General features: G+C 28.3%; 3 protein-coding genes across 14 annotated transcripts; 1 reads left to right on the forward strand and 2 right to left on the reverse strand.

Annotated features, from left to right (window-relative positions):
* Positions 1-311: 311 nt before the first annotated feature.
* On the forward strand, positions 312-4,072 carry LOC143341672 (uncharacterized). Its single transcript, XM_076764673.1, has 5 exons — positions 312-568; positions 845-3,027; positions 3,115-3,398; positions 3,501-3,676; positions 3,826-4,072. Exons 1-4 carry the CDS (start codon positions 497-499, stop codon positions 3,668-3,670), a joined length of 2,709 nt encoding a protein of 902 aa, XP_076620788.1. The 5' UTR covers positions 312-496; the 3' UTR covers positions 3,671-3,676; positions 3,826-4,072.
* On the reverse strand, positions 3,062-6,303 carry Unc50 (Unc50 RNA binding protein). 2 transcript variants are annotated; one of them, XM_076764698.1, is made up of 7 exons: positions 5,766-6,303; positions 5,599-5,698; positions 5,381-5,532; positions 5,113-5,299; positions 4,850-4,980; positions 4,666-4,767; positions 3,062-4,599 (listed from the first exon to the last, which is right to left on the reverse strand). In XM_076764698.1, the coding sequence occupies exons 2-7, from the start codon at positions 5,688-5,690 to the stop codon at positions 4,463-4,465; spliced, it is 801 nt and encodes a 266-aa protein (XP_076620813.1). In that variant the 5' UTR covers positions 5,691-5,698; positions 5,766-6,303; the 3' UTR covers positions 3,062-4,462. The 2 variants fall into 2 exon arrangements, with proteins under 2 accessions (XP_076620813.1, XP_076620814.1); XM_076764699.1 differs by having other exon boundaries at positions 5,874-5,902.
* Positions 6,304-8,345: 2,042 nt separating this feature from the next.
* Larp4b (La-related protein 4B) lies at positions 8,346-26,071 on the reverse strand. 11 transcript variants are annotated; one of them, XR_013079664.1, is made up of 11 exons: positions 25,722-26,036; positions 23,974-24,340; positions 23,552-23,801; positions 23,268-23,408; positions 22,632-22,856; positions 20,700-20,845; positions 18,490-19,335; positions 15,083-15,284; positions 14,423-14,526; positions 14,039-14,323; positions 8,346-13,960 (listed from the first exon to the last, which is right to left on the reverse strand). XR_013079664.1 is itself a non-coding variant. In XM_076764675.1 (11 exons), exons 2-10 carry the CDS (start codon positions 25,735-25,737, stop codon positions 14,431-14,433), a joined length of 2,289 nt encoding a protein of 762 aa, XP_076620790.1. In that variant the 5' UTR covers positions 25,738-25,878; positions 25,974-26,071; the 3' UTR covers positions 8,346-14,323; positions 14,423-14,430. The 11 variants fall into 11 exon arrangements, 9 of the variants coding, with proteins under 9 accessions (XP_076620790.1, XP_076620796.1, XP_076620795.1 ...); XR_013079663.1 differs by having other exon boundaries at positions 8,346-9,689; positions 9,723-14,323; XM_076764675.1 differs by having other exon boundaries at positions 8,346-14,323; positions 25,722-25,878; positions 25,974-26,071.
* Positions 26,072-26,560: the final 489 nt, after the last annotated feature.

Genomic DNA, 26,560 nt, shown 5'->3' on the forward strand with positions numbered 1-26,560 from the left:
TGTAATTAGAATAAATTCAAGACAGTCAAACTCAGTAATAATACTTGTAATACTATTAGACTACTTTGTTTGAATACATTGTAATATGCTTACTATTTTACTTAGTAAATTCTGACAAATAATAATTCTTTTAGATTTATTCCAAATTCAAAATACCTATTTAGAATAACACATGATGATCTAAATTTACTAGAATTTGTTTCGTTAAGTTGGCTATACCTTTATTTCGAATAAGGTATATGTCAACATTGTCAACTATATAAATTTGTTTGAAATTAGTTTTTAGTGAAACGAAAATACAAGAAGTGAAAATTATCGTTAAAAATAATAGATGTTGAAGAACATGTAGTAAAGTATTATGAATTTAGAAAACTTCTATGTGTATAGAATTTTTGTACTTACAAGTATTCCAATATATGCGCGAAATTGAATAATATGTATTATTATTAAACATATAAAACAATTCTATACTTCAAAATTTAATTTAATTTAAAATATGTATCGAACTTGTAATGATGAAGATGAATTCGAACCAAGAACTACCCCAAAGCCTGCTACCAAGTTGGATGTAAGTTTTTTTTTAAACAAAACGTATATTAATAACATACTTAATTACAGAATATTAAAGTTTTTACTTTGTTGCGGTTTTAGATGATTTTTAAAATAGTTATAAAATTCTGACCTTTTACAGTATTATACTTAAATAAAAATAAAAATATTAATTTTTTGTTTGCATATTTCAATATTTCATGTTCAATATTGAATTGTCTGCAAAAAAATTGTATTTTGGTAAAGAGAGTAGTTACATTACAAAAATAATATGTTTTATTGTTGATAATTTTAGTGCTTTACAGTACCATCAGTTCCTGAGGTTTCTTTAGTATTTGATAAACCCTTAAATCGTAAGACTATAGATTACAAGGGTTTTCATTCACCACCTGTAGAACCAAAAAATTTAATGCATAAGAATGTTTCATCACCTTTAAATAGCAATGGATCATATGCAGCATGGAAGGAACAGAATTATTCATGGAGACCACCAATTTCTAAAATTAATGATCATGCTACTCCTCAGAAAATGCATTGTAATCAAAGTTATACTTCAGAACCTTATCTTTCACAAAATGTTTCAAAAGAATCTAAAGAGAGAAATTATACTTTGAAGAAAGATTGTTATATTAGTCCAAAGTATAAAGTACAAACACATAGGAGAAATGATGATAAATCTTGCATGCATTCCTATGAAATGTGCAAAGATAATGCACCATATACTGAAGAAAATCAGAATATGAAAATTCAATCTAATAACACAATGAAACAAATTGACCCTGTTTCTACTGTGCCACATGCTGTTAAAGCATGCATAAATATTGATAATTATGATGCCAATGAAAAGGAATATTCTCCATTATTATATGAAAGAAAATTAGTAACTCATAATTCTGAACAACAAAAAGTACAATTTAATGATTCAATTGATGGACCAACTGTACAAAATTTAACTATTAATCCAAATACTTTGAAAAGAAATGAAATTCAGTTACCACATTACTTAGGGCATCAATATCCTTGCTTTAATAGAAATGCATACACTTTTCCACAACTTCATCCATGTTCTACTCACAACACAGATAATCAAGAAACGGTCAAGAATTTATTACAAATTATAAATAGTCAAAATGAGCAAATTAAATCTTTACAAACACAAGTTGATAGATTATTGAAAATGCAAGAAGAGAATTTTAAGGAAAGAAAAAATTATTTTTGTTCATCTCAATTACAGCAACAGAGTGATCAGTTATTTGTACATTCTAATGATAATTCTGTAAGTGCTTCCAATTACATTGAAGCACCACAAAATGTAAAAAAATGTAAAGATAAAGAAAAAGAAAATTGTAATGAGAGTGAAAGTGTAAACCAGGCTGAATTAATATTAACAGAAGCACAATCAAGAAAGACTTTTATGGAACAAAAAGTTTCTATTGGAGTAATGACAAGCTTTGAATTCACTGTGCAAAATAGTCCTTTTACAGTAGACATTGATGATTATGAAAGAAAAGATAGTCAACAAGAGAAAGCTAATTTAAAAATGTGCAACAATGGTGGTCTCCATGATGCTAGTGAATCTTTGAGAAGATATAAAAATTCCTTTACTCGAATGCCTAGTGCACAATTGGAAAATATAGTTGAGGACTCTGAGAGTTATATGTCATCTAGTCAACAACAAAGTAGTAATTTAAATGCAAGCGTTTCGTTGAAAGATTTAGAAAAACAACCTCATATAGATATTCGAAAAGAAGCGGATATTCGTAGATCTGGATCTCCTAAATTGTGCAAAGACACAATTACAAAATCAAATCAGACTGAGGCTGTGCAAAAGTATTTAGAAAAAATTAATACAAAAGGAACAAGTTACGAAATTGTTAAAACACCATTGATACAAAAAAACTCTCCAGAATACAGCGATTTTGGAAATAACAATCATATTCTTGGAAAAACAAATATTCCTACTAGTGTAGATCAATGTACAAAGTTAAATATGCAAAAAATTAATGATTCTGTGAAAACTAGTAATTCTGTAAATAGCTCAACTGATTATTATAAAGATTATCGAAAAAAAGGGCAGGCTACTGTTGCTAAACGAGCAAGTTGCATTGAAGACAGTATGATTTTAAATGGTGGTGATTTAAGAATAAATGAAAGGCCACCCCCTACTCCAGAACCTAGTATTCATGTTGAAATGCAGGAGTATTCTAGTGATGATGATAGTGAAAAAGTTAAACGCAGTTCCAAAGTGGGTTGGACTTTTTATAATAACGTCCTTGGACAAGTAAATCAATTATTACAAAATTCTAGTGTTATAGATGATCAGCAACAAGATCAAAAGAAAGTAAATCAGAATGAAAAAGATGAGAGTGAAAATAGAGCATTAGATACTGTGAAAGTTGCTACATTAGAACAACTTAAGAAACTTGGAATTAGTTTAAGCGAAAATCCAGAACACAAAGAAGTAAATAATAGCAATAAGTATGTTTTGCATTCATAAATATATTATATTATCTATATTGAGTTTATATTGTATTTATCAAATAAGTTTGTTAATTTGTTTGAAAGGATGGCATTTGACTTATCATTCTACCCACGTTTGGATTATCAAGCAAATGTGGCACACACAAGTACTGTAAATGAAACAAATACAAGTATGCATATGAAGGCATTAGCTTTAAAGTATTTATCCGACGAACAACTTGCTGAATTAGCAGTACAAAGGCAGGGTTCAGCATCTGTAAAACATCTTATGGTCAGCAATGTACAAGGCACAAACATGTCTTTTGCTACAATGCGTTATTTAGAAAGATATCAGTTACTTCCAGGAAAGAATACTGTTCAAACAGAAGGTAAAAGAATAAATTAAAGTATATATGCAACATATTTTTAAACTAATAAATGTTTGTAAAATATCATAGAGATATGGAGGAGCTACATTTTTCGTTTTACAGATAATAGCAAAGTTCACGTTGAAGTGCCTCCGAAGGTTGATTTAAAATTTGCTAATTCAAAAAGTAGTCCTGTAACACAACGTTATCCATTTAGTCAAACACCTAGAACGACTTGTCCTAGTAAGATTCTAGATATTTCAACTTTAAAGCAACAACCTAAACTGCTATAACAATCGGTAATATTAATATATGAAATAGAAATTTAAAAATTTTATAATTTTAGAAACTCTTAATTCTTTCGACACTAAAGTTTATATAATGATTTTTATACTGCAAAAATCTGTTATTTTACTTACTAATTATTATGTTTACCAATCTTTTATAGGTGTTCATCACATACACTACACAGAATCATCCATCTGTCTTTATAAATATTCAACGGCTTAAGAACATATTTATATTACTTAAGATATTTCCACAATGTACTTTATTATATTTATATTATATATACTGAATAGAAATCATTCTTAAAGTGGAGTATTTAAAAAAATAATTAATAATGAAAAAGTGTTATATACAATGTTCATACAAATAATTTATACAATAGTGTACATTATTATTTTATACTCGGAAAGTCCATAACTCGGAAGAATGATATTATTTGTAACTAATATAAAATATTGTGTTCCTATAAAATTAGTTGAAGACAATATACAAAAAAGATTTAAAAATGTGTGTATTTAAATAATTCTAATAAAATGTAGTTATAAAACTTTGTTACCAGAAATTTGTAATCAATAAGAAATGTTTCTACAAGAACTCCTCTTATAAGTTTTGTTTTTTAATGACTGAAGTGCTTTTTACTTTTGATAAAATAATATGCGAGTACACTTATACTGAATGTTTATATATACAGTAATGGCTATAATTTACTAAAATTTAATACATAAAAATGTATATGAAAATGTAAATTAGAACCCATTTAATTATTTAAACTTTCATGGTAAAATAACAATCTTTATTTAGACAACTCGATAATGATAGAATTCTATAACTAAATGACTAATATTAATACCTGCGCATAATGTCATAATATATATTAGTAATATTATTGGTAATGCTGATAATATTACATCTGTCTTATGAAGTATTTCAATACCTAAAACAAATATGAATGGTTTAGTAATTCTTGTTCTATACAATAAGAAATTATCTTTGCACTCACTTGTGTAACCCAAAAATGTAATATTAATATAATAAGCAACAGCTATTAACCATATTGTGTTTCCAATTAATCGTGATGAAAATGTATCATAATTTATAAAACCTGGAAACAATTAGTTTTCAAAATGAGCAAATAATACATTTTTTTAATATACATTAATAGTAACAAAAAAATAGTGACTCACCATACAAAAAAAGTTGAACAATATGAAGTATAATTAAAGGTGGAAAGAATGCATTCAAATGAATGTCAAATGCATAACCCCATTCTACATTTTGAGTTTTATCGAATCTTAAATAACGATTTGTTAAAAACCTGCAAATAAAAGAAATTTTATTATATTATTATTACATTTTATATATAATGTAGTGAAATTTTTCAGATTACAGTTATAAAGTATTTATTATATGATACATGTTATTTATAGTAATATCTTATAAATTTTACCAAAATATTGTAGCTACTATCAGACCAGCTGCAAGGTAATCAATAAATATCATATAAAATAGTAGTTTTATAAATTGGAAAAATCCTAATCCCAGGACAATAGTAAAACCAATAGAAGATATACACAGACAACACATTAATAATACCAAAAATGCAGGATCGTCTCTTGCAAATTGTGATTTTGTTTCTAAAAATAAAACATTAACTGCTGATTTTTTATGTTAATAGAATATTAGAAAATTTTATCATTATAGATAGAATAACATACGTTTTCTACTTTGAAAATTTCTGTATACTTTCTGTGGTGAAATGAACAAAAAAATCATCTGCCACAAGGCAAATTCAAAATCCATTTGTTCAAATTTTAATAATTTCCTCAAGTATTTGTAACACTTTGTTGCAGCCCCCATACAATCTTGTCTAAAATACATTAATTTTGTTAGAAGTAGTTATAATAATGTTATAAACCAATGCATAATTTCTTACCTGTAAGTTACTGGCATCGGTAAATTTGAACTTAATTCAGATGAACCACTAGAGTTACGCCTACTTACCCGTGGCGACGTGGAATATTTCATTCTAGAATCTGTTTTAAAAAGAATAATCAGTTTTTGTAAACTGCAAGTACTGTCAAAAGGAAAACAGACATTTACAGTGATAAGCACAAATCTATTTTAAATACATTCTACGACGATCAGTTTTGTTTCTAAAGTATTATAATTGTATATCGTGTTTTTATCACGACTATTGGTAGTATTTACTTATTTTTTCTTCAATTATAGACAACTTGTAATGCTATCAATCTAACGTATCGTTCATTATTATAGGTTATGTTTATGTACTTTTTGATCATTGGACCATGTAGAATACGGTCTACAATAAATTTCGTTGATCGATGACTGCGTTAATGATAAATAATTTTTTACGTAGGTGACAATGAAACACGTGTGTATAAAATATCACCCTGTACTTTTAAGATCAAAATTATTTAAACTATGAAGGCTATTGGCTTCATTCCAGTCAATCTGATTCTGATTCAATAGCATATTCCGCTTCATTTTATTCTGTCACTAATAAACATCCATATTTTTTTTTATTACCGATTTTAATGTACTTTGTAACTAAATTGAAAGTATTGCATAAAATAAAAAATCTAAATTATTGTACAATATGTTACTGTCTTTTTAATTCTGTTAGTTATTTTGTATTTTATGTTTTATATTTTATTCTACTCTATTCGATTTTAATAACGAATGAAAATCCGAAATGACACTAATTATAGTATATATTTATGCTATTGATAAATTTATATTCTTTATGTATTAATTGTTAAATTATTATATTATCAAATGATAAAGGAATGATAGATACTGAATTGTAAGCGGTGATACACTTATATATATATATTTATTTATTCATTCATTCATTGTGTATTTATATTATGTACAAAGTAGTCTCTAACCACATAATGGACGCAACAAACGAACCTGTATATACAAATATATGATTACAGATACATCGAAAATGTTCACACATCAGACGTAAAAGTATGCGTGTAATTGAATTACGACTTATCACTGTACCACAAATTAATATGTATAGCTAATACATATAGCTTTGTGTCTTTTTTCTTTCCATATTTTTATAGGATACAGCTATGTATGTATATATCATTTGTCTCAAATCGCATATCGTTCTTACGCATTTTTTATACATGTTGTATATGTGTGTATATGTATATAAATATATATATATATACATATACACGCATATATACATGTACATACATAATGAGCCATTTATGACTGAAATTGTAAATAGTTTTATTGTTTGTCGTGATATGAAAAAAAGTTTAAAAAGATATTTTATTCGAAGATAAAAATTACATTTTCTAGTTAACAATTTTCAAGACATAATCACTTAATCTTTTGTTAATGGAACTCACACTTTTCCAAAGTTTAAAAAGTGCAATAATAAGATTAGCTCAATGGTAACAATGTGTGATATCATATTAATAAAAACTTTATAAACAAAACACATTTAAAATTACGTTGAATAGACGAAGAGAGAGAGTAGAGCACCCATTTTCGTGTTATATACTTTCCCTCTCTATCAGGGTCGTGTGCAATCCAAGAATTGCAACAAGAAAACATTTTGTTTTGTAAAACATGTGACTTTGTTGCAATGTTTAGCTTGCCTATGACTTTGTACGGGAGAAAAATATGTTTGCTCTTTCTGTTACTGAATTCCGAATTAAATTCATTTTATTATATCGTTTCTATTGATATAACAAAAATATATGTTCCATTTAAACATTTCAGTGACTAAATTCTGAGAAACTGTAATCTTACGAAAAAGTGATTTTTATCGTATTACGTGTTACTTATAACAAGACGCCTCTTTCTAAAACTTTCTTCATATTATTGAAAATAATAGAAATTTTTGCAATTTCAGTCTTATAGGACTCAACCTGCATACAGTAAACCATCGTATCAATACCGACATTTATAAAAATATGCGTGTACCTTTAAAAGTTATGCACTTTAAAACGAGCACACTAATGCTATATATATATATATATATATATATATATGTATGTATGTATGTATGTATGCATGTATGTATGTATGTATGTATGTATGTATGTATGTATGTATGCATGTATGTATGCATGTATGTATATGTAAATACCCTTGATTCAATATTGGTTTACTCTATGTATTTATAATTACAAACAATAAGCCAACATTTGATCAAGTTTATTGTTTAACATTCTCTGTTTTAATCTGTAGGGAATACAAGAGCTTTTTGACAGATTATTTTAAATCGTGCGTACTTCTTTCAGCGAAAATTGGGACATATCGATAGATACAAAAGCATTCATTGATTTTTACATACATAGAAATACATATGTCAAAAGGCACTGAACATACAACGAGTTCGTCCGCAATGTAACTGATATATGACACGTTACAGGTATTACAAGAGCAACATTGTAATCAACAAGACCATTTTTCATGTCTTAACTTTGTTTCTAACGTAACGGATATTAGTATCTTAACTAATTAAAAAATTTGTTGTAGCTTTTGATATTGTCACTAAATAATTTCAATTCTTTATACTCTCTTAGAGATATAGGTGATAATATTGTTGATCAAATATTTAAATGAATGTTCGTTTATAATTATTATATTAAATCGTTGATTTTTTTTTTTATTAAGAAAAAAATTTCAAAATAAAAATTTGTTAATGTAACGAAAGATCACGAAATTGTCAATATTTAAGTGAAACCGGTTAAATTATATAAAGTGATCATATTTTTATAAGCAACGGCAGGAACGTTGTAAGTGGTTTTCCTTGGACCCAAATATAGATATTGGTTTTATAACGATGGAATATATAGCGTGCATGTAACGTTCTTGTTGGTAATTCATGTCACATTTGACACAATCTTTTATGCAACGTAGTTCCTACGTTTGAATTCTGAGCTTTTTATATATACATTATAAGTTATGCATTTTATTACTTAAAAGTATTGCATGCGTATATTTGTTACTTGGAATTGTACAGAACATATCAGACTTTATGACCATCATGACTGGCAGCTTTAAACTCATCTAACTGTTACTGAATGTTAACTGACAGATAGCAATTGGTGTATTAGATTTAAATATTCAAAAGATAATTATTACCGCTTGCATTTAACAGTACTGTATTTTTACATTTGCAAGATTTCATCTCAATCATTTCAATCAAGGACGTTCTTTTGCATATAATTTTCCATTTAACATCATGCGTGACATGACTTGTTTTAAATAATTAATCTCTTCATTTGAACGCAATATATTACATTTGTTGCGGTACTTTTTCTTTAAACAAAATAAATAAATTTTAAATTAGGAGTTAATATGCCAGTACACATGACACAGTCTATGACAATTGTAACATTGTTTTATATAAATATTTTTGTGACGCAAAAATTCTACCATGTAGAAGACGAAGTAAATGTTTACGACGTGCGTCGTAAAACATATTAGCATAAAGTTTTTGTTTATTTTCGGAAATATTTAGGTAAGACATTGTAGTCCAGTGCCCACTATGATAAACAAATATTTACAAATTATAATTTTCCATCGAACGTACATGACATGACGTTAGTGCGTCGCATATGTTGCATACGAAAACCGCAGAACAATTATAAATAATGTTTTAATTAGGAATGTTCGATTTCTAAATTAATTTATAAGTATACATAATTATATTTATCGTCGTTGAATAGTGGCTTATTCTTCTGCACAAATATCCCAAATAATAAATTTTTAATTACGTTACTTCATTAATGTTTAGTTATAATTTATTATATGTTCATCTGTAATAATGGTCAGTGTAGTAGTTACAACTATAGTAGTGCATTTGAAAGTTTGTACGAATCCGTTGGGAAAGTCATTAACAAAATGAGCTATCACCATTGTATACAAGTAATAAAAGATGAAATTTTCAAAAGTTTCTAATGCTTAAATAGAAATAATATATAATTGATGCTTGAAATACGTGATGATTTGAGGAATAACACCAAACTTATAGTCTCAACAAAATTGTAAGTTAAATACTTGTAAATATTTAAAAATTTTTATTCGTAAATAATTTAAGTTTTTTATTTATTTATTTTCTATAAAGCACTATGAACAACTTCTATTAGAATTATGAAAAAAAATTCAAGTCTACAGAAATTTGTTTAAATAAAACAAAATTATTAATTGCAGTGGAGTGTACAGTATAAAACATGTAAATTAAAATAACAAATATACTTTCTGGTTTACTACAAATACGTTTTTTTTTTTGTTGACAAAATAAGAACAAAATGTTTGGTAATTGATGTTAACCCCTATTAACGATTCGTTATTATTTTATATACAAAGTATATCTTTTAACTAAATAAAGATATTATAATGCAAGACAATGAAGGAAGACAAAAAAGCATGATTGTATATCATCGATGTCATATTTCGTAAAATAATATTAATCGTATAACTTTGTTCTATAATTAATGTTAACAATGTGCAATACTCATTCCTTATAACTTGTTTACATTGAATTGTACTCTAAATAACGTATTTACCAATCTTCGAAGTTCATAAGATTGACTAGAAAGTATGTAACTACTACTTGTTCGATTTTAAAGTAATGTTGTAGCAAGGTAATGTTTGACATTTGCGAATCATTTGATTGATAAACGATATTAAATATATATAATTTAATTTGATTCTTTGTAACACACAAAGTCTTTGTTTCCAGCTTCATATATTTAAATAATTTTTAAGAGATGTTATAATTTTAATTGAATTTGCATCTTGTGTACAGATACTGTCAGTCTCTTGTATTGAAGATATTGGCAGTTTCTTTATGTCCTGAATAAAATTACACGCAGAAATAGCTTTTGCCCCACATCTATATGGATTCATCAATTGCCATTATATTTTCCAGAATACATCAGTTTTCTCTATTTTATTCAAAATGCTAGGCCATGTTCCATCTAAATCGTATCTATAGAGTTTCTAACAAACGAAAATGTAATTATATTAACATTAATGTGAGATTAAAAGTTGTAAAGTAAAAGCAAAACCAATAACAGTAATTAATGTTTAATTTTGAAATTTGTCACTTTACATAGTAATAAACAAACGTCGTAGATCATATTATAATACACAAGTTCTCATAGTAGTTAAAAAATCAGACTTTCTAGGCCTGTAGCCTATGAAACGGAGTACATTATACATTGTATTTCTGTTGGACTTCAATCTAATCACAGTTTATTCTGATGAATGAGTTAACGTAAGTTTATCAGCCACGATTTTGTGACGGGATTATTAAAAAAGAACGGAGTTCTAATATACCTTTTCCACACATTCCAATCACAATTTTATCCCAGTATGCCACCCTTACCCTGGACCATTGGAACTACTTTTACACGAAATCATTATATACTGTAAGTTAATTACATTGCCAGTGTAAGTTCTACTGTCCCAACTCTTCGTATGCACTTAAAGAGTTCCGTTTTGTTCATTATACTTTACAAAATAAATGTTTCAAATATTTCTACTAGTTATCATTAATTATTATTTTTGACAAGACAAATGATCATTAAGATCCAAGGTATTGGTGTGTCTGTTTCTTACTTTGTATCGTACAGGTATATGGTATATACCAACAGTTTAACGTTTCTTACATTAAGTTCCATACATTTAGTAAAGACAATGTATAGAGAGGAATCAACTTTCAAATTTTTTACATATAATTCGTAGCAGTAATTAAAACAAATATTCAAAGCATACACATAATTAGCTATACATAATTTATGGGATAACGCATAAAGTAAGACAAATCACTTTAACATCGTTTACGTTTTCTAAAATTCTATAATCGAGAAATATTAATGCTTATCCAATTTTTTTTAATACATATGTATTTTTCGTATTTATAGAAATCTTTTTATCGGTAAATTCTCGTGAATTGGCATTATATATAAACTAAAAAATTAATCGATAAATTACTGTGCCGTTTGATTAAAAAGTATTTCTATATTTGACTACTGTCATCGTATTAAGAATACACGTAGAATTAAAGACGCAACCTTATTTGGACGAAAATACCGTGCACGTTTTAAAACAATTTAATTTTTTCATGTAAGTGCAAAAAGCAGACTTTATTATTAATTAAGGTAATTGAAAATTGACATTTAGGTATTATTGCCATATTTAATGAAATAATGGAAAATATATAATTTGAAAAAAAAATTACGCAAATTTTAAGACATAGATATTAACTTAATAATAGGAAGATTAATTATAAAGTTTGACTGAATTTAATGTTTATCCAATAGAGTGAATAATATCTTTGTGATCGTGTCTTGCTGAAAAATTTTTTTCATTCACTTATTATGTTCGACACGATCTATATTTTTAAACTGTATTCTTAACATGCGTTTAAATTATCGTACATGTGCATAGCCTTTTAAAAAATACAAAGCTATATTCGGAAGGAAAAAATAAAAAAAGAAACAAGAATGTGGCAACTCTATGTTAAATACAAATTAAAAGATATTATGTTTAATGTTTCGAACGAGTGAATTTACCAATGAAAAGATATTTATGTGTGTATATTAAATATATCATACTTGTTTCTTGATGTAATCAACCGTGTTACATCAAATTTTAAAGGTATCATCGAGATACAATTAATGTAAGTTGTGCTACAAGACTGAGACTAAAGCAAAGTGTTTACAGCACCACGATTTAAACTCAAATAATATCTTAATGCATTTACAGCTGATAATAAATTTTTCTGTATATCCAACATTGTGACTAATCGTTTTAGATATAAAAAAAATTAAAAGGCAGTATCATAAATGTAAAGTATAATTATACATGTTGGTAATTGTTTTATAGTTCAGGAGATTGGTTTTTTAAATATCCATTATTTCAATTTCTGTACGCATATCAGTAACAAATATATCATATGCGTTTTTTTGCTATAATGTATAGGTACATGTAATTGTATAACATCTAAAGCCAAGCTCCTGTAATATACACAACATTTTGAGGCACTTAAATGTGTGCTCAAAGACCATACACTTCTGATAACTCTTATATTACTTGCCAAAGCATAATTCTAAATCGTATGTTATCTCATGTAACAGTAATATTAAAAAGAAAAGTCAGTGCCGTAAATAGGTGCCTAAACATCATAACAATGTATACTTTTTTTTTTCTTTTAAGTTGAACACAAAACTAAAATCTATAGAAGTATGATTTCCAGAATATTAATAACAACGCGTAGTTTATTACTATTTCTGATTCACTTGGAATACAAATTTTAAAGCTTCTAGTAAAGACTAGAATGTACTTGAGGCAACATGGAATGTTATATTTTCAGAGTATACTATAATGTCCTAATATAAATTTTCTCTGTTACATTGATTTCTGTATTGTGTACATATTGTGTCTTAATAGTTATCAATAGTTTTATGAACAAATATATCGAATTTATATGTTTGTCTTACAATATAATGATTATAGTATGATTGTAATACAATTAATATTTTTTAAATACATATTTTTTTAATGTTTTCCATAAATTTGATTGAGAATGTATTTACTAACAATAATCTTTACTATTAAAAATATTAATTGTTTCATGTGTATAAATTTAATACAGAAAATATAACAAACCAACATCTATTAACTTTTAATTCATGTTAAAACTGACATACCAATAAACTTAGAAGTGTGAAAATCCTGTATTTCAATCTTATATAATCAGTGTTCTTATAATTTAACTGTAAAATAAAATGTTTTAATTGCTTTTGTTACTAACAAATGGTGACAAGATAATATGTTAGCGTTATCTTTTAAGTAGAATTAACGTCTACAATATGATTTTATATTTCTTATAATTTTCTCATCGTTAATATTTAACAAAAGCCAAGACACATAAAAAGTTAAACAACACAAATAAGGTAATATCTTCTTTGTACAAAAATTAACTGGTATTTTTATATTACTCATTATAATTGTCATCAATATTCTGGAAAGTATACAAAACTTGCCTATAAATAGTTTAAATGAAACATAGAAAATTATTAGAAAACAAGAAATTCTTTTTTTTTTTTTCAAATTAAGTATTCTTATCATTTATCTGCTTTGGAAATTACATTCTTTTTTTTTTCATTTTTATTTTACTTAGAATTCTGTTTGAGAATAAGTTTCGTTGCACTCTGAACATTTATTAAGCTGTACGCACATAGCAAGGTTTGGCACAAAGATAAACATTTCCCAGTTACGGCCCTGTGCTATGAAAGGGGAGAGGAGAAAGGAATTAAAAGATTAATACCTTAGTTTAACATTTTTACAAGCTAACAAATATGTACCTCCAAAATCACAGAACCAAAGCAATAACAATACTCTTCTACATAATGTATTATCCTGCCAGCAAACGAATTTTTAAAATATGCGGCGAATTAGAGTTTCTTCAAATAATTTTTTATGATTCATAGTTAATCGATACCACATTCATTGTAGGCGAAGTCACTGTACAATGTAAAAAGTTTTCTTCATACCCACTATATCCAGTGTAGGATAAAAACAGTGGTACGTAATCCATACAATCCAGATGAAGAATAACAGCTAAATATTGAAATTCATTGCGGTAGTATCTGTAAAGGCGCTTATTTCACTAATTTTTAATTCCATATATTAGATAAATTACTTTTCCTTAGAAATAATACAAGCAACTACCAAAGATGATTACTCACATATTGATTTACACATTTCCATCCCTTTCATCCGTCTTATGTTTTGTACAAGGTAGTTCACGACAGTGTTGTGCTACTTGGGCATAGCTCGGCCTCGTAAGATCCTAATATAAGACAACATTTAATTAAATTAATATTATTTTATATTAGTGAAAACGAAAGTTTATGGAATATCAAATATTATTTATTAAAATTCTGTTTTATTTAGAAAAGATACTAAACAACATGTAATTCTTAAAGAGAGTATATGAATCCAGAAAATAATGTTAATTAAAAATCTGGAACACCAAATTACATTTATATTTTTATTACTCATATTGAATACCATGCTGTAATTATTATTCTCAAAATGAAATAAAAATTGATTTATGCCAATATTATTATCAAAAATATGTATAATATTAGAGAATATATCAAATATTCAGAAAGGACGATACAATACTTTTCTAATAAACTTTATTAAAAGATTTTCGTAATTGGTGTTTTTTTTATATTCATACTATTCCATTTATCGTCTTTCATATTATGATAAATATATATATAATGAAAAGATGAATTTAAATACAAACGACAGCTAGAAATAGAGTATTTTACTGCATTAAACTTTTTCTAGGAAGGATAAAAATATAAATTATTATCTAAAAAAAATGATATACTTACTAGAGGGAAGGTAGAAGTCACTCCCGCTTGTAACTGGGAATTTTGCGAGGCAGTAGGGACATTACATTCGCACCTAATCACTTGTTCAGAATCTTCCACTGCGTGTGCATTTGAAACAGCCTCATCCACTCCATTCACCATGTTCGTATCGTCAGTCTTTACAGATCTGTCAGCGGTGCATTTCAATAATAAAGGACTAAACCTGAACGTGCATAAGTATAATAGATATATATTCAATGCATCTTAAGTAATTTCGACTGTGCACCTTAAAATATCATGCACAAATATAAGACAGTCACTATTGTGTACAATTCCATTCAAAAAAACTACATAAGGGAATGGGTCTTGCAAGATTGCAACACTTATTTAACAAACCAGTATACACATCATTTATTTACTTCCACTGACAATGAATCTATAGTCATTCATTAATAATGAACCATGCTTTTTATTATACTCGTGTGCCAAAAATTACAGCTTAATTTTATATTAAAAATTAAGAATTCAATTGAAATGCCTTTAAGAATAACTTGAAAATGAACAATTAATAATTGTAATATAATATAACATAACATAACGTAATATTATAATAATAAGTAATAATTATAGTAGTAGTAATAATAATAATAGTAATAGCAATAGTAATTATGATAGTGACAATGATGATACTTATAGTGATGACAGTAATAATAATGCAGATGATTTTATGACTACAATGATGGCAAAAACCACAAGAATGATAATGGTAATAATAATAATAAATAAAGAAATAGTATCAATATCAGTAACAGTATAGCAATAGTAGTAAAAGCACAGTAGTAGTAGTAGTAGCAGCAGCAGCAACAACAGAATTTGTAATAACAACAATAGTAATGTTAGTAGCATCAATAGTAACAGTAATGATAATGATGGTAATGATGGGTGGTGATGGTAGCAATAGCATTAATAACAGTGTAATTAGTAATAATAGCAGAAATAGCAATAGTTACATCATTAATAGCAGTAATAACAGCAGTAGCAGGAATAATAGTAATGATGATGTTATGGTAACAGTAAAACTGTAGTATTTAACAATGAGTGATAGTCATAATAACTGCAAGGTTGATGGTAAGGACAAGACTGATGAGACCAATGATAATAGTACTAACAATCAAGATGGTCTTTGTAAAACCAATATTAATAATAATTATAGTTTTAGTAATAATCATAGTGTAACAAATGGTGATGATGATGATGATATTGATTATATTAGTAATATTAGTAGCAATAATAGTATTAATTACTATGATGAAGATGGTAACGATGATGATAATGATGACGACGATGACAATGACAAAATAATAATAAAATAATAATAATAAACTCATATATTAAAGAACCCTGAATAATAGATTAGTCCATATGTATTGTTCATTTGCCGCAATAATACAGGCAAGAAGTATTATAAATTGTGCTACCACAGAGTACTGCATACATTCTTGCATACATACGCATTGCAACACTTTGTGATATTTAAGATTAATCACCATAAAAGAATGGTAAAGCTTCTGACTACCTAGTATCAAATGAATACCTCGATTTTGAGCATTTCACGCTTTAAAGTTAAAATTTGCTCTTTCATCGAGTGGAGCACCAGCTCTTATTTGAAAGATATGTTCTTTTATTAAAGAACCGTATTAGCGAGGCATTCCAAACAACGTTAGACAACTTGTCACGCGATGGGAAAGAAGATATATCAATGAATAGATATAAATGGCAAATTGGAACAACTGAGCACGCCTAAAAATTAACCACCATGGATAATAAAATAATGGTAGATTTAGAAAAGTTACACCTATTTCTTACTGAACTAAATATGAGTATAATGTAATTAAGAAAGGGAAAGTTTAACAATAATAGGACACCTCAAAGTTTCGATGTAATTTGAACTAATATTTTTAAAACAATTTAGAATTTAATTGCTTGTAATAAACACACATATATGTTAGATTATTAACGAATTAAAAAATAATACATTATCTACTATTATGGACATAGTGTAAAATAAAGTTCTTTCAAAAGCAAAATGTGTATTTCGATGTTCGTTATTCTTCGTTATTTCATCAGAATAATTAATTTACTACTTTCATTTGTTTTATTTATAAATTAGTAAATAAGCATAAATTTTAATAAGATTATTGTAATACCATACTAAAAGAATGCAATATGTACTGAAACTAATACACTACCATGAGTATCTTTCCCTTTCCTTCTTATAGATGATATGAAAATACAGGTGGACTATATAACTTTCTCTAATACACATCCACCATACAGAGCATAGCAGCATATAATGCAGCCAACACTATCAAACATAGCTTAGCATTCTTTTTCAGGCTCTATACGACTTCCTGTACATATGTTATTCGGATATTTGTGTGTGTGTGCGTGTGTTTATAACCATGTAATATATCCTATGTGTATATCTATACATATATACATAATATATGCAATATGTCATTAAAAGCAATTAAGAGTTTTAACAATAATTTATAGTAAGCAATACTTTATAAATGTAATTAAACAACTATTTTCTTTTACAATAAGAATAGAATATATGATCTATTACATAATGCACATACACAGAACATATATGTATATATACAAATATATGTACATACATGTGTGTGTAAATGCACATACAGAATATCCCATTTTAACCTTTCTACACAGTTATTTCTGAATCTGGTCGTTTAAGAAAATGTTTCAAATAAAACTGAGTTTATTTCATGAGGGATATGTTATGGTCAACTTAATTTTATTCCACATGGAGTCTTGAAGGTAACATTTTCCGTTATCTAACTTTTTAACTTCTGCATATACGAATCTAGTGGCTATACAATTAAAGCCATTCAATCGAAATTACAATTTAATAAATATCTTCCAAAACTTACTTAACGTTAAAATTCAAAGATACCTCCGTAAATTGTAAACACGAATGAACGCCTGACACAAATGTGTACAAAAACTGAACACACATCCTAAAAATACTAGAACATAACTAAAGCATTCAGAGACAAATGATAACAAATACAGACACAGATAAATGAGCGTATCAAATACCAGTACGTGAAATATAAGATTCGACCTTGGGTGATCTTAATATTGTAGAGTGTTAGTTTCATTTAAAAAATGGAAGTCGCTTTTATATCTTGATAATGACTATATTGAATAAAGTGAAGTTGACTAAAACATGATTCCCTCGAAACAAATAAAGTTTGATTTTATACATTTTTGTAAACAATCACTAGATTTAGAGATAACGACGTGAAAAGGTTAAACTGAAACACCCTGTATTCGGTGTGTATGTGTATGTATGTGTGTATGTGTGGCGCGGGCGCGCGCGTATAAGAAGAAAGCACACTCACTTATCAGGAGATGACGGGGGAGTGAGAGTGATGGTGCTGAGAGCGATGTCTGTGGAGTCATTGTTGCTAGCAGAAGCATTAGAGCTGGTATTTGTAGATGTAGCGGGAGTGGTCGATGCACTGCCAGAACCAGTCGGAGCCTCTAGCGAACCAATATGACCACCAGCACTTGACCCTGGGCTCGCAGACCTACTGCTGTTACTTGTCGGTTGTTGATGATATTGTTGCGAAATTCCTGCAGGTTCTTTTTCTTTAACGCTTTTTAATTTTGCAGTACCTTTGACTACATCTGAAAGCCTATTCTGCGATTGCGTACAATCAGTACCAATAGTTTCTACCGAAGCATTATGGGATTTTGCAAGATCAGCATCTAGGCCAGGAAGAGGAGGAAAAGCAGAAGCTTCCAAATCGAATTGTGCCCCTCGGTTACATTGTGTGTTATTATTACTGGCCGGGGTAGATTCTCTGATCGATGGTAAAGGGCTACTGTTAGCCTTGGACAATGATTCTTGGTCTTTGGTCCTACGATGCATACGATGACGCGGAAATTGAACTCCAGAGTCCAGAGTTTGAGCATCGTTCTCCTGCGACCCCTTGGAGTGGCTGCTATTATATTGAGTCTCTCCTGTTACCATAGTTGTATGCGAGGAATGGAACTTTGTGCCGGTCTGGTAGGAAGAAGAAGTCGGCTTCACTGTAGGCAAGCTCGAAGTAAAGGTTGAAACTGATGCTCCTATAGATAGTGGTGCGCCACTAATAGGTGGATGCGAGGTCCGTCCCACTGGCACCATGTTTCCTCCACCATCCATTAAGGCTGGTCTTTCAGGCCCGTTTCTTTGTTTATTTCTATATCATACACACATGCAAACACATAAATATATACACACAAATATGATATATATTGAGAAGCATAATTGAACCAATAACTATGTGTTTCATAAAAACTATTATTTATTGTTGTACATAATGAACCACGACAAAAATTGGCAGTATATTTGGAGTCTCAATTTGTAAAGTAGTATCTTCTTTAATGCATAAGATATTTTCTACGATTTGGTACAAATTCAGTATCTATGGTTATAAAGGTTTCATTGATTGTGATGTATCGCACAATTTTTTTTTCGTCTTGACATATTAATCGTATTTTATCAGTAGCATTGTCCTTACAATAATTTTTTCACAAACATCGAACAGTTAATTGATTTATTATAACATTCCAGAGAAATCTAACGGATAATTCGTTTTGTAAAAGCAAAATGATTTTTATAGTAGAAATACGAGAAATTGTATTCATTTTAAATTTCTTATTACTTTTGTTCTTCTCAACTTGATATAAAACAGTAAACTGAATATTAGAGTGCATGACCTTCCTATGTAAATATTTTACCATTATATCCACAGTTCATAAACTTTTTTCAGCAGTGTAAAAAACTAAGTCAATCAACAAACATGTAAAGTATTAAAAAGGTGTTTAAGAACCCTGTGACCATTAGCAGTATGATATTTACGTTTATTGTTACAATTGTCTATAGTTTACAAATATAAATAATACTTTTTAGGAAACGTGGGATTATTAATTCAATTATGCTCTTCACTATATAATTTTACCAATTAATCAATCAGTCAACAATGTAATATACTAACAAAAAGTATTTCACTTTTATAAAATGAAAAATATAATGTTAAATTATTACAGTAATACCTTACATAGTACAGTTTTTAATAATAGGACTTTTTTTTGTATGATTTATAAATATAAATATATAATTTTTTTGAATTGTATTACATATCAAAATTAGACTGCTACTACTGTACAGAGTATATCTAATAAATGGGTTGAGCTATAACTTTATTCCAAGTGAAGTTACAAAAGAAAAAAGAAAAAAAAAATAAAAAAAAAATGGTAGAGAAAAATTTTTTCTTTTTCTAGACACATTAACCATACTATGGAAGGTATTGTTGTATATGAAAAACCTATTGGCTATGTTACTCAAAAATTAAATAATCTTTATAAAACGCGATCTGGAAGAAATATTATAATATTTTACACTAAATATATTAAAAACAATTTTATTTCCTATGTAAAGAAATGTAACAATCCTTTTTAAAGAACATAATACTAAAGAATTTAATACATAGTTTCTATATTAAAAAAGAAGTACATATTTGCACATTACTGAGGATAATTATTATTGTTATTACTTATATACCTGTGTCGGGGATTGTATCTTGTATTGTGTGGCTTAAACGTACTATGTGGTGTCATACCATTCATTGTAAAAACACCAGACATATCGAAATAAGCAGGACTTGCTGGTCCCCATGGCATAATTCCAGCATGATAAAATGGTTGATGCTATAAAAAGTATATAACATTTTGTTTATTATACATAGCAAAATTGTATCTTATATCTTGAAAAATATGTTGTTAAAGATGATTTCAATAGTTAATTAAAAACACATTCTTTATAAATCTATTGATTTGTACTCCTTGCCAGTTCAATAAAATATTAAAAAATGTTTATAAAATGTTTACTGTACTGTTTTTGGCAGTTTGTATACAGTCAATAAAAGCAGTTATTAGAAACAAATAATCATTCATTAAATAAAAATTAAACAATATAAACAAAAAATACAACAACAGCTATGTGCATCCTTGATTGTTGAAATTGTAAATCTAAACATTTATAGCTGCATATGATGTTCAGAATAATTGATTTCGTGTACATTAAAACAATTTTGCTCGAAAAAAGTTAAAATCTGAACTGGATTTACATAATACACAGACAATATTCTTAAAGATTTACTCTTTACATAACGATTTTGAAAATAAATAATAAAATTAATGTATTATCTCTTAAATGAAGCTTTTATGAAAATTTATAAACTACACTTGACTTTTATTATATAACCATTTGTCTATACATGTTACGATTATCAATTAACGTTAGATAAAACTTCAATATCAGCGAATCAAATCGGCCCGAAAAAGTATCAAGATAATCAGGCAAGGAGTTAATAATTGTAATTGTATACGTGTTTCTGTTTTACAAAGGTCATTTGCAAACTGAACAAACGTTTTTTGAACCACTTCAAGTTGTAATTTAAGATTTATATCTTAAATAACGCGGCGATTAAAAATAACTTTAGTGACATTAAAAAATTATGTTTGAATGAAAGTTTAAAGCAACTGTTTGTAATAATATCTGATCAGAGAGGCTTAATGTTTTACAATTTGTTTATACTCATAAGCCTCTAGAATTTGACCCTGGTCTCATTCAAATGACGCATAACAAAATCACGACTTACCCTTGTCAGTTTTAACCGTTTGAGTACTAAGTAACACAATCTCGCTTCTATCGTTGAGTGCCCGTTGCTGATGCATAATATAGTAGTGAAACGTCGATTATCCGAACTAATAGCAAGACAAATTCATTGCCATAATAAATTTTTCAAATAATCAGTCTAGGAAAAGTAAAACTGCAACTATTTAATGAATCAACAGGAAATACAATAATTTTAAAAGATCAATATTCATTGTATAAATGAACATATAATAAACGTGATATAGGACACAAAGACTGCCGACCCCGCTATAAACATATATCTCGGTTTGTGACCCGACAATTGGTTACATAGATAATTGACATTCAGATAATCAATATTTTACTGTACTTTCAATTAATGCTTAACGGTTTCAAATAAATAAACCTATCTTTACACGTTCTATCCCCAAATGTTACATGAAATGGCGATAATAGTGAGACAAAAGAATGAAATATGATGCCTATTTGTTGACATTTTTCAATATATAATAGAAGAAGCGCAATCGCGTTACTTGGTTCCGGTCGTACGAATTCTTGTCATCGCTTTTAGCATTCAAACGGTTAATAACCACAAGAATCTGATATACTTCAATGTTTCAAATAACTATATCATAAATCACTTCTATAAGAATTTAATAAAACCAATACTAATATTAAAAAAAATAGTAATATTTAAAAAATTCAAAATACATTAAACATGTAAAAGAATAATTCTCCTCACAAACAATAGATTTATCTTAAACTAACGAACGTAATTGCGTATCAAGTAATTATAATAATTATATCCTTTGATAGAGAATAATTTTGTGTACTTACGTATAGATGAACTTGATTGGCATATGGCGGTATAGTGGTTTGTGGCATTGTAGTACCATTTGTAAAGAGGAAGCGTTGTTGACCAGCTGTATAGCTGTTTGGATCATAAACCTGTGGTGGTGGTGGAGTTCTATAACCATTTTTAATACCACCCACTCCAGCAACTGCTGGTATTGGTAGCCTATTCATTGGTTTAGCTTTAATTCTTGCCATTATTGGCTTTCCCTAAATTGCATATAATAATATATCAATACCAATTATCGTAAAAGAAAAAACTTTAAATTTAACTTACTATATTTACAATATATTTTGTTTATGCTGTTTAAGACAATTATTTTAGTTTAACTATTATTTAATATAATCAAGCAGTAATTGTGATTATTAATTTAACAAGCACATTTAATTAAAAACATTATTCGGATTTTTCTGTATATTGCAATGCTTTCTTAAATTTATAAACAGTTTATAATTTGTATAACTATATACATTAAATGTTTCATATTAAAGAAATTACGCAGAATTATAAATTTATATGACACAATTTTTGAACATATTTTATTCATGGCATAAATTACCAAAAATTGAAAACTGGCGCAGGAAATAAAACGATGTTATTTATTGATAATATCATTGTACCTGAAATTCCCGAACTTCTTCACGTAAAAACCTATAGGCCTTCTGAGCATCTTCATCGGATTCAAATGTTACATACCAAGAACTATTATGGGCAAATTCACATGAAATAAACCTTGGACATCCTTCTCCAGAGAATAAGTTCTATAATTAGAAATAAAATTCTGTTAAAACTTAATAAACAAAAAGAAAAAAGAAGAAATCATGACATATGCACAAAAGTACATCATTAAAAATGGAATAAAGGTAGCTCGTTACTATTCAAATAGATTAATACTTTTTTTCACCTTCACATCTTCCAATGGAGTGCTATCTGGTATTTCACGAAGAATTACAATGCATCGTTTATGGTTAGGTCTTACTTTTTGCCCCTCTTCATCAACTTGCACATTGGGAGATTCCCTCAAAACTTCTGTTATAAGTTTTATATCCTTTGTTAATTTCTTCACTTGGTTAAAATTTGCTACTGTCCATATTGGTACATATTGATCATTATCCATTTGTGATAATAAATATGTATCATTAGCTAAATTTTCTCTACAAAAAATAAAATAAAATATTGTGATACTCTGTACTCAAATAAAAATAGTGGATAATTGTAAATAATAATATACATCATAAAAACACGAATTATTGTATGTATTATTCGCATGTTAATAAGTAACACTCTGATTACATAATATTAATATTGATATACAATTAAAAGTACCTGGAGAAATAATATTCAAGTTGCGAAGAGAGCATCTGTTTCAGTTGTTCCAAAGGTATACCAGGCGTAGATAAATCAGCCATTGGGGCAGGTGGATTTGGCACATCACCTAAAGCAGCAACATCCACTGGACCATAACCCACAGCACCTCCAATACCTATAGCATGCTGCGGCGAGGGCTCTAGGTTACCAACACCTGCCTCCAATATTAACTCGTTTCCACTTGGAGCACCGTTCATGACGTCATATTCCAAATTGGATGCAGTATTCCCAATTGCACCCCCAACTGAACCCAAAGGTTCAGGGGTGGCTGGATAAACCGCCCCTGGTGGGAGTTTCCCAATGTCCCCATTCATGTACACGTACCCTATGAAAAATACAAAATGCATTGAATAATATGACTATTTACAATACTGTTATACCTTATAAAGACATCTAGTGTCTAATATATATTGTTGTACTTACATATTACAACATGTAATATACGTGAGTTTATAAATTATCAATGTTATTATATGTATAATTATTGACATTAATATATTTAGTTCTAAACAATTCTTAATGTAATGCGTATAAAATAAAACTATCTCCACAATTATGTGTACACCTTAATATTAACAATTAAATGGCATTAAGCTGTATTAAATGAATTTCTATTGAACAATTATTCTGAAATTAGAAAAATATTTCATTGCAGTTCCTGATGTAATCTTTACTTTCTAACTGATCATAAACAAAATTAATGCATAATTAAACAGACTAATAATTTTGTAAATTGACTTCTTGCCCTTTCTCATCTATAAATTAATTGAGAAAACATACATTTACATCATTAAATATATATGTGCATCATGAATAAAGTATGGTTTTCCTTAAATTTATAATTTTCAAGTACAATTTAAGCCTTTTTTTCATGACCTATTCAATTATGAAGTGTAGAAGATTAAAAATTCAAATCTTACAGTAATTTTTGGAATTATGATTAACAGTATGTAATACAACATACCAGTCTGATGTAATACAGTGCAGTACCTATATAACTAGTATACACATACATTAGCGCTTACGTACGTGTACGTAATTGACATGTGAGTGTGTCGCACGTACGATGCGCGCGCGCGCTCATGTTCAATAGCACATAGTCGTATGCACAATGTGTATAAGTAGCGTACGTGTGTGTGCGCGCGCGCGGACAAGCGGGCGTGTGTGTGCGTGCTCAAATGCATATATGTACGCGTATTCAAATTATACGAATTTACTTAGATTATATCTTTATAAACTACGAAGAAATAATAAATGTAAAAATAGAAAGGATCTAAATTTTAAATGTCCTCGTAGAACGTTAGTTTTTCACTAATTACTTTCAAAATCAAAATGTAGAACATGTAATTCAAGAGAAAAGCACCAAATTCGTAATAAAAAATGAAATGTTCCCTTGACTCTGATTAAAGTCAAAACTGAATGTTGATCGTACAAACCGTGCCACATGCTAAGATTTGCTCTCGTTCAGAATCAATGTGCAATCGTCAAGCATTCACACTTAAACGTCACATTGTATCCTTCTGATATAGTTCTTTGGGAAAGGTTACGGCATGAAAAGTAAAAATTTTGAAAAGGCAAGATATGCAATATGTTGGATGCGATTAGCCAAATATAGAGCGAGACGTTGGCCGGGCCAACACGTTCACGCACGCAGATATGGTGACAACCACTTGGACAGTACACTTATGCGTATCGTATATCGTTACCGAAATCACCATTCATCCCGAAACAATCCCGGATTCCATGTGCCTTTATCAATAGGTGTTCTCGGCAGCTTCGTTTACTGGCTCGTTCTTCGGGTGTAAGTACCGTGAGCGCACACGGTTGTGCGCAAAAAACGCAACCTTATTCCTCGTTCTCAAGCTATGAATAGTTAGCCATAAGCATCTGCCCTCAATCCTCTACATCATTTGGATCAATGTGATTCGCACCGTTTTAGAATTTTATAAAATTCTTACCGAGAAGATGAATCAACTCAACACAATTTCTCAAGGAAACTACAAAATGGCCGACACAGAAAGGCACATGCCGTAGCTCAGTGCATTGTGGGTCGTAGGTATGTAGCCCGACGGTAGTGAAATCTGGTGGTTAGATTTTCACGATTCGTGTCCACTAAATTTAAACACCTCGAAACATCTAAAAATTGTTATTCATTTAATCAAATTAATATACTAAGAAGAAGTTCAATATATTATATTACAGTTTTATTTTGTTAAACAATACTGATAATTTTTTTGTTATCAATCTCTAAGCAAATATGAAAATATTACATTGAACTTAACCTGTATGTGTGTTCACATACATATAAAATAAAAAAGATAATGGATTTTACACATGTATGCATACATATACGGATACGACAATCAGATCTATATATTTATATCGTTCGGAAGTTTTAATCATTTTATTGATATAGGCATTTGGATTAAAACTGTTAATACACATAAATTTATAAAAATTGCAATGCCAGAACTTTTTAATTATTAAATATATATTATGTTGTATGAATATTTAGTAAAGTATCCGTCATTTTTCAATGGATAAA

The sequence above is a fragment of the Colletes latitarsis genome, chromosome 5 (genome assembly GCF_051014445.1).
Source record: "Colletes latitarsis isolate SP2378_abdomen chromosome 5, iyColLati1, whole genome shotgun sequence".
NCBI classification, from domain to species: Eukaryota; Metazoa; Arthropoda; class Insecta; order Hymenoptera; family Colletidae; genus Colletes; species Colletes latitarsis.

Excerpts from the sequence above, each read along its gene's own strand:
- LOC143341672 (XM_076764673.1), top strand. The coding sequence starts at position 497 with ATGTATCGAACTTGTAATGATGAAGATGAATTCGAACCAAGAACTACC. Across the intron at positions 3,028-3,114 it reads GAAGTAAATAATAGCAATAA|GATGGCATTTGACTTATCAT; the intron begins GTATGTTTTGCA and ends TTTGTTTGAAAG. Across the intron at positions 3,399-3,500 it reads GAATACTGTTCAAACAGAAG|ATAATAGCAAAGTTCACGTT; the intron begins GTAAAAGAATAA and ends TTCGTTTTACAG.
- Unc50 (XM_076764698.1), bottom strand. The coding sequence starts at position 5,690 with ATGAAATATTCCACGTCGCCACGGGTAAGTAGGCGTAACTCTAGTGGT. Across the intron at positions 4,981-5,112 it reads ATAGTAGCTACAATATTTTG|GTTTTTAACAAATCGTTATT; the intron begins GTAAAATTTATA and ends TTTTATTTGCAG. Across the intron at positions 4,600-4,665 it reads TACATTTTTGGGTTACACAA|GTATTGAAATACTTCATAAG; the intron begins GTGAGTGCAAAG and ends TATTTGTTTTAG.
- Larp4b (XM_076764675.1), bottom strand. Across the intron at positions 20,846-22,631 it reads CCAATCAAGTTCATCTATAC|CATCAACCATTTTATCATGC; the intron begins GTAAGTACACAA and ends TACTTTTTATAG. Across the intron at positions 14,527-15,082 it reads TGACTTCTACCTTCCCTCTA|GATCTTACGAGGCCGAGCTA; the intron begins GTAAGTATATCA and ends GTCTTATATTAG.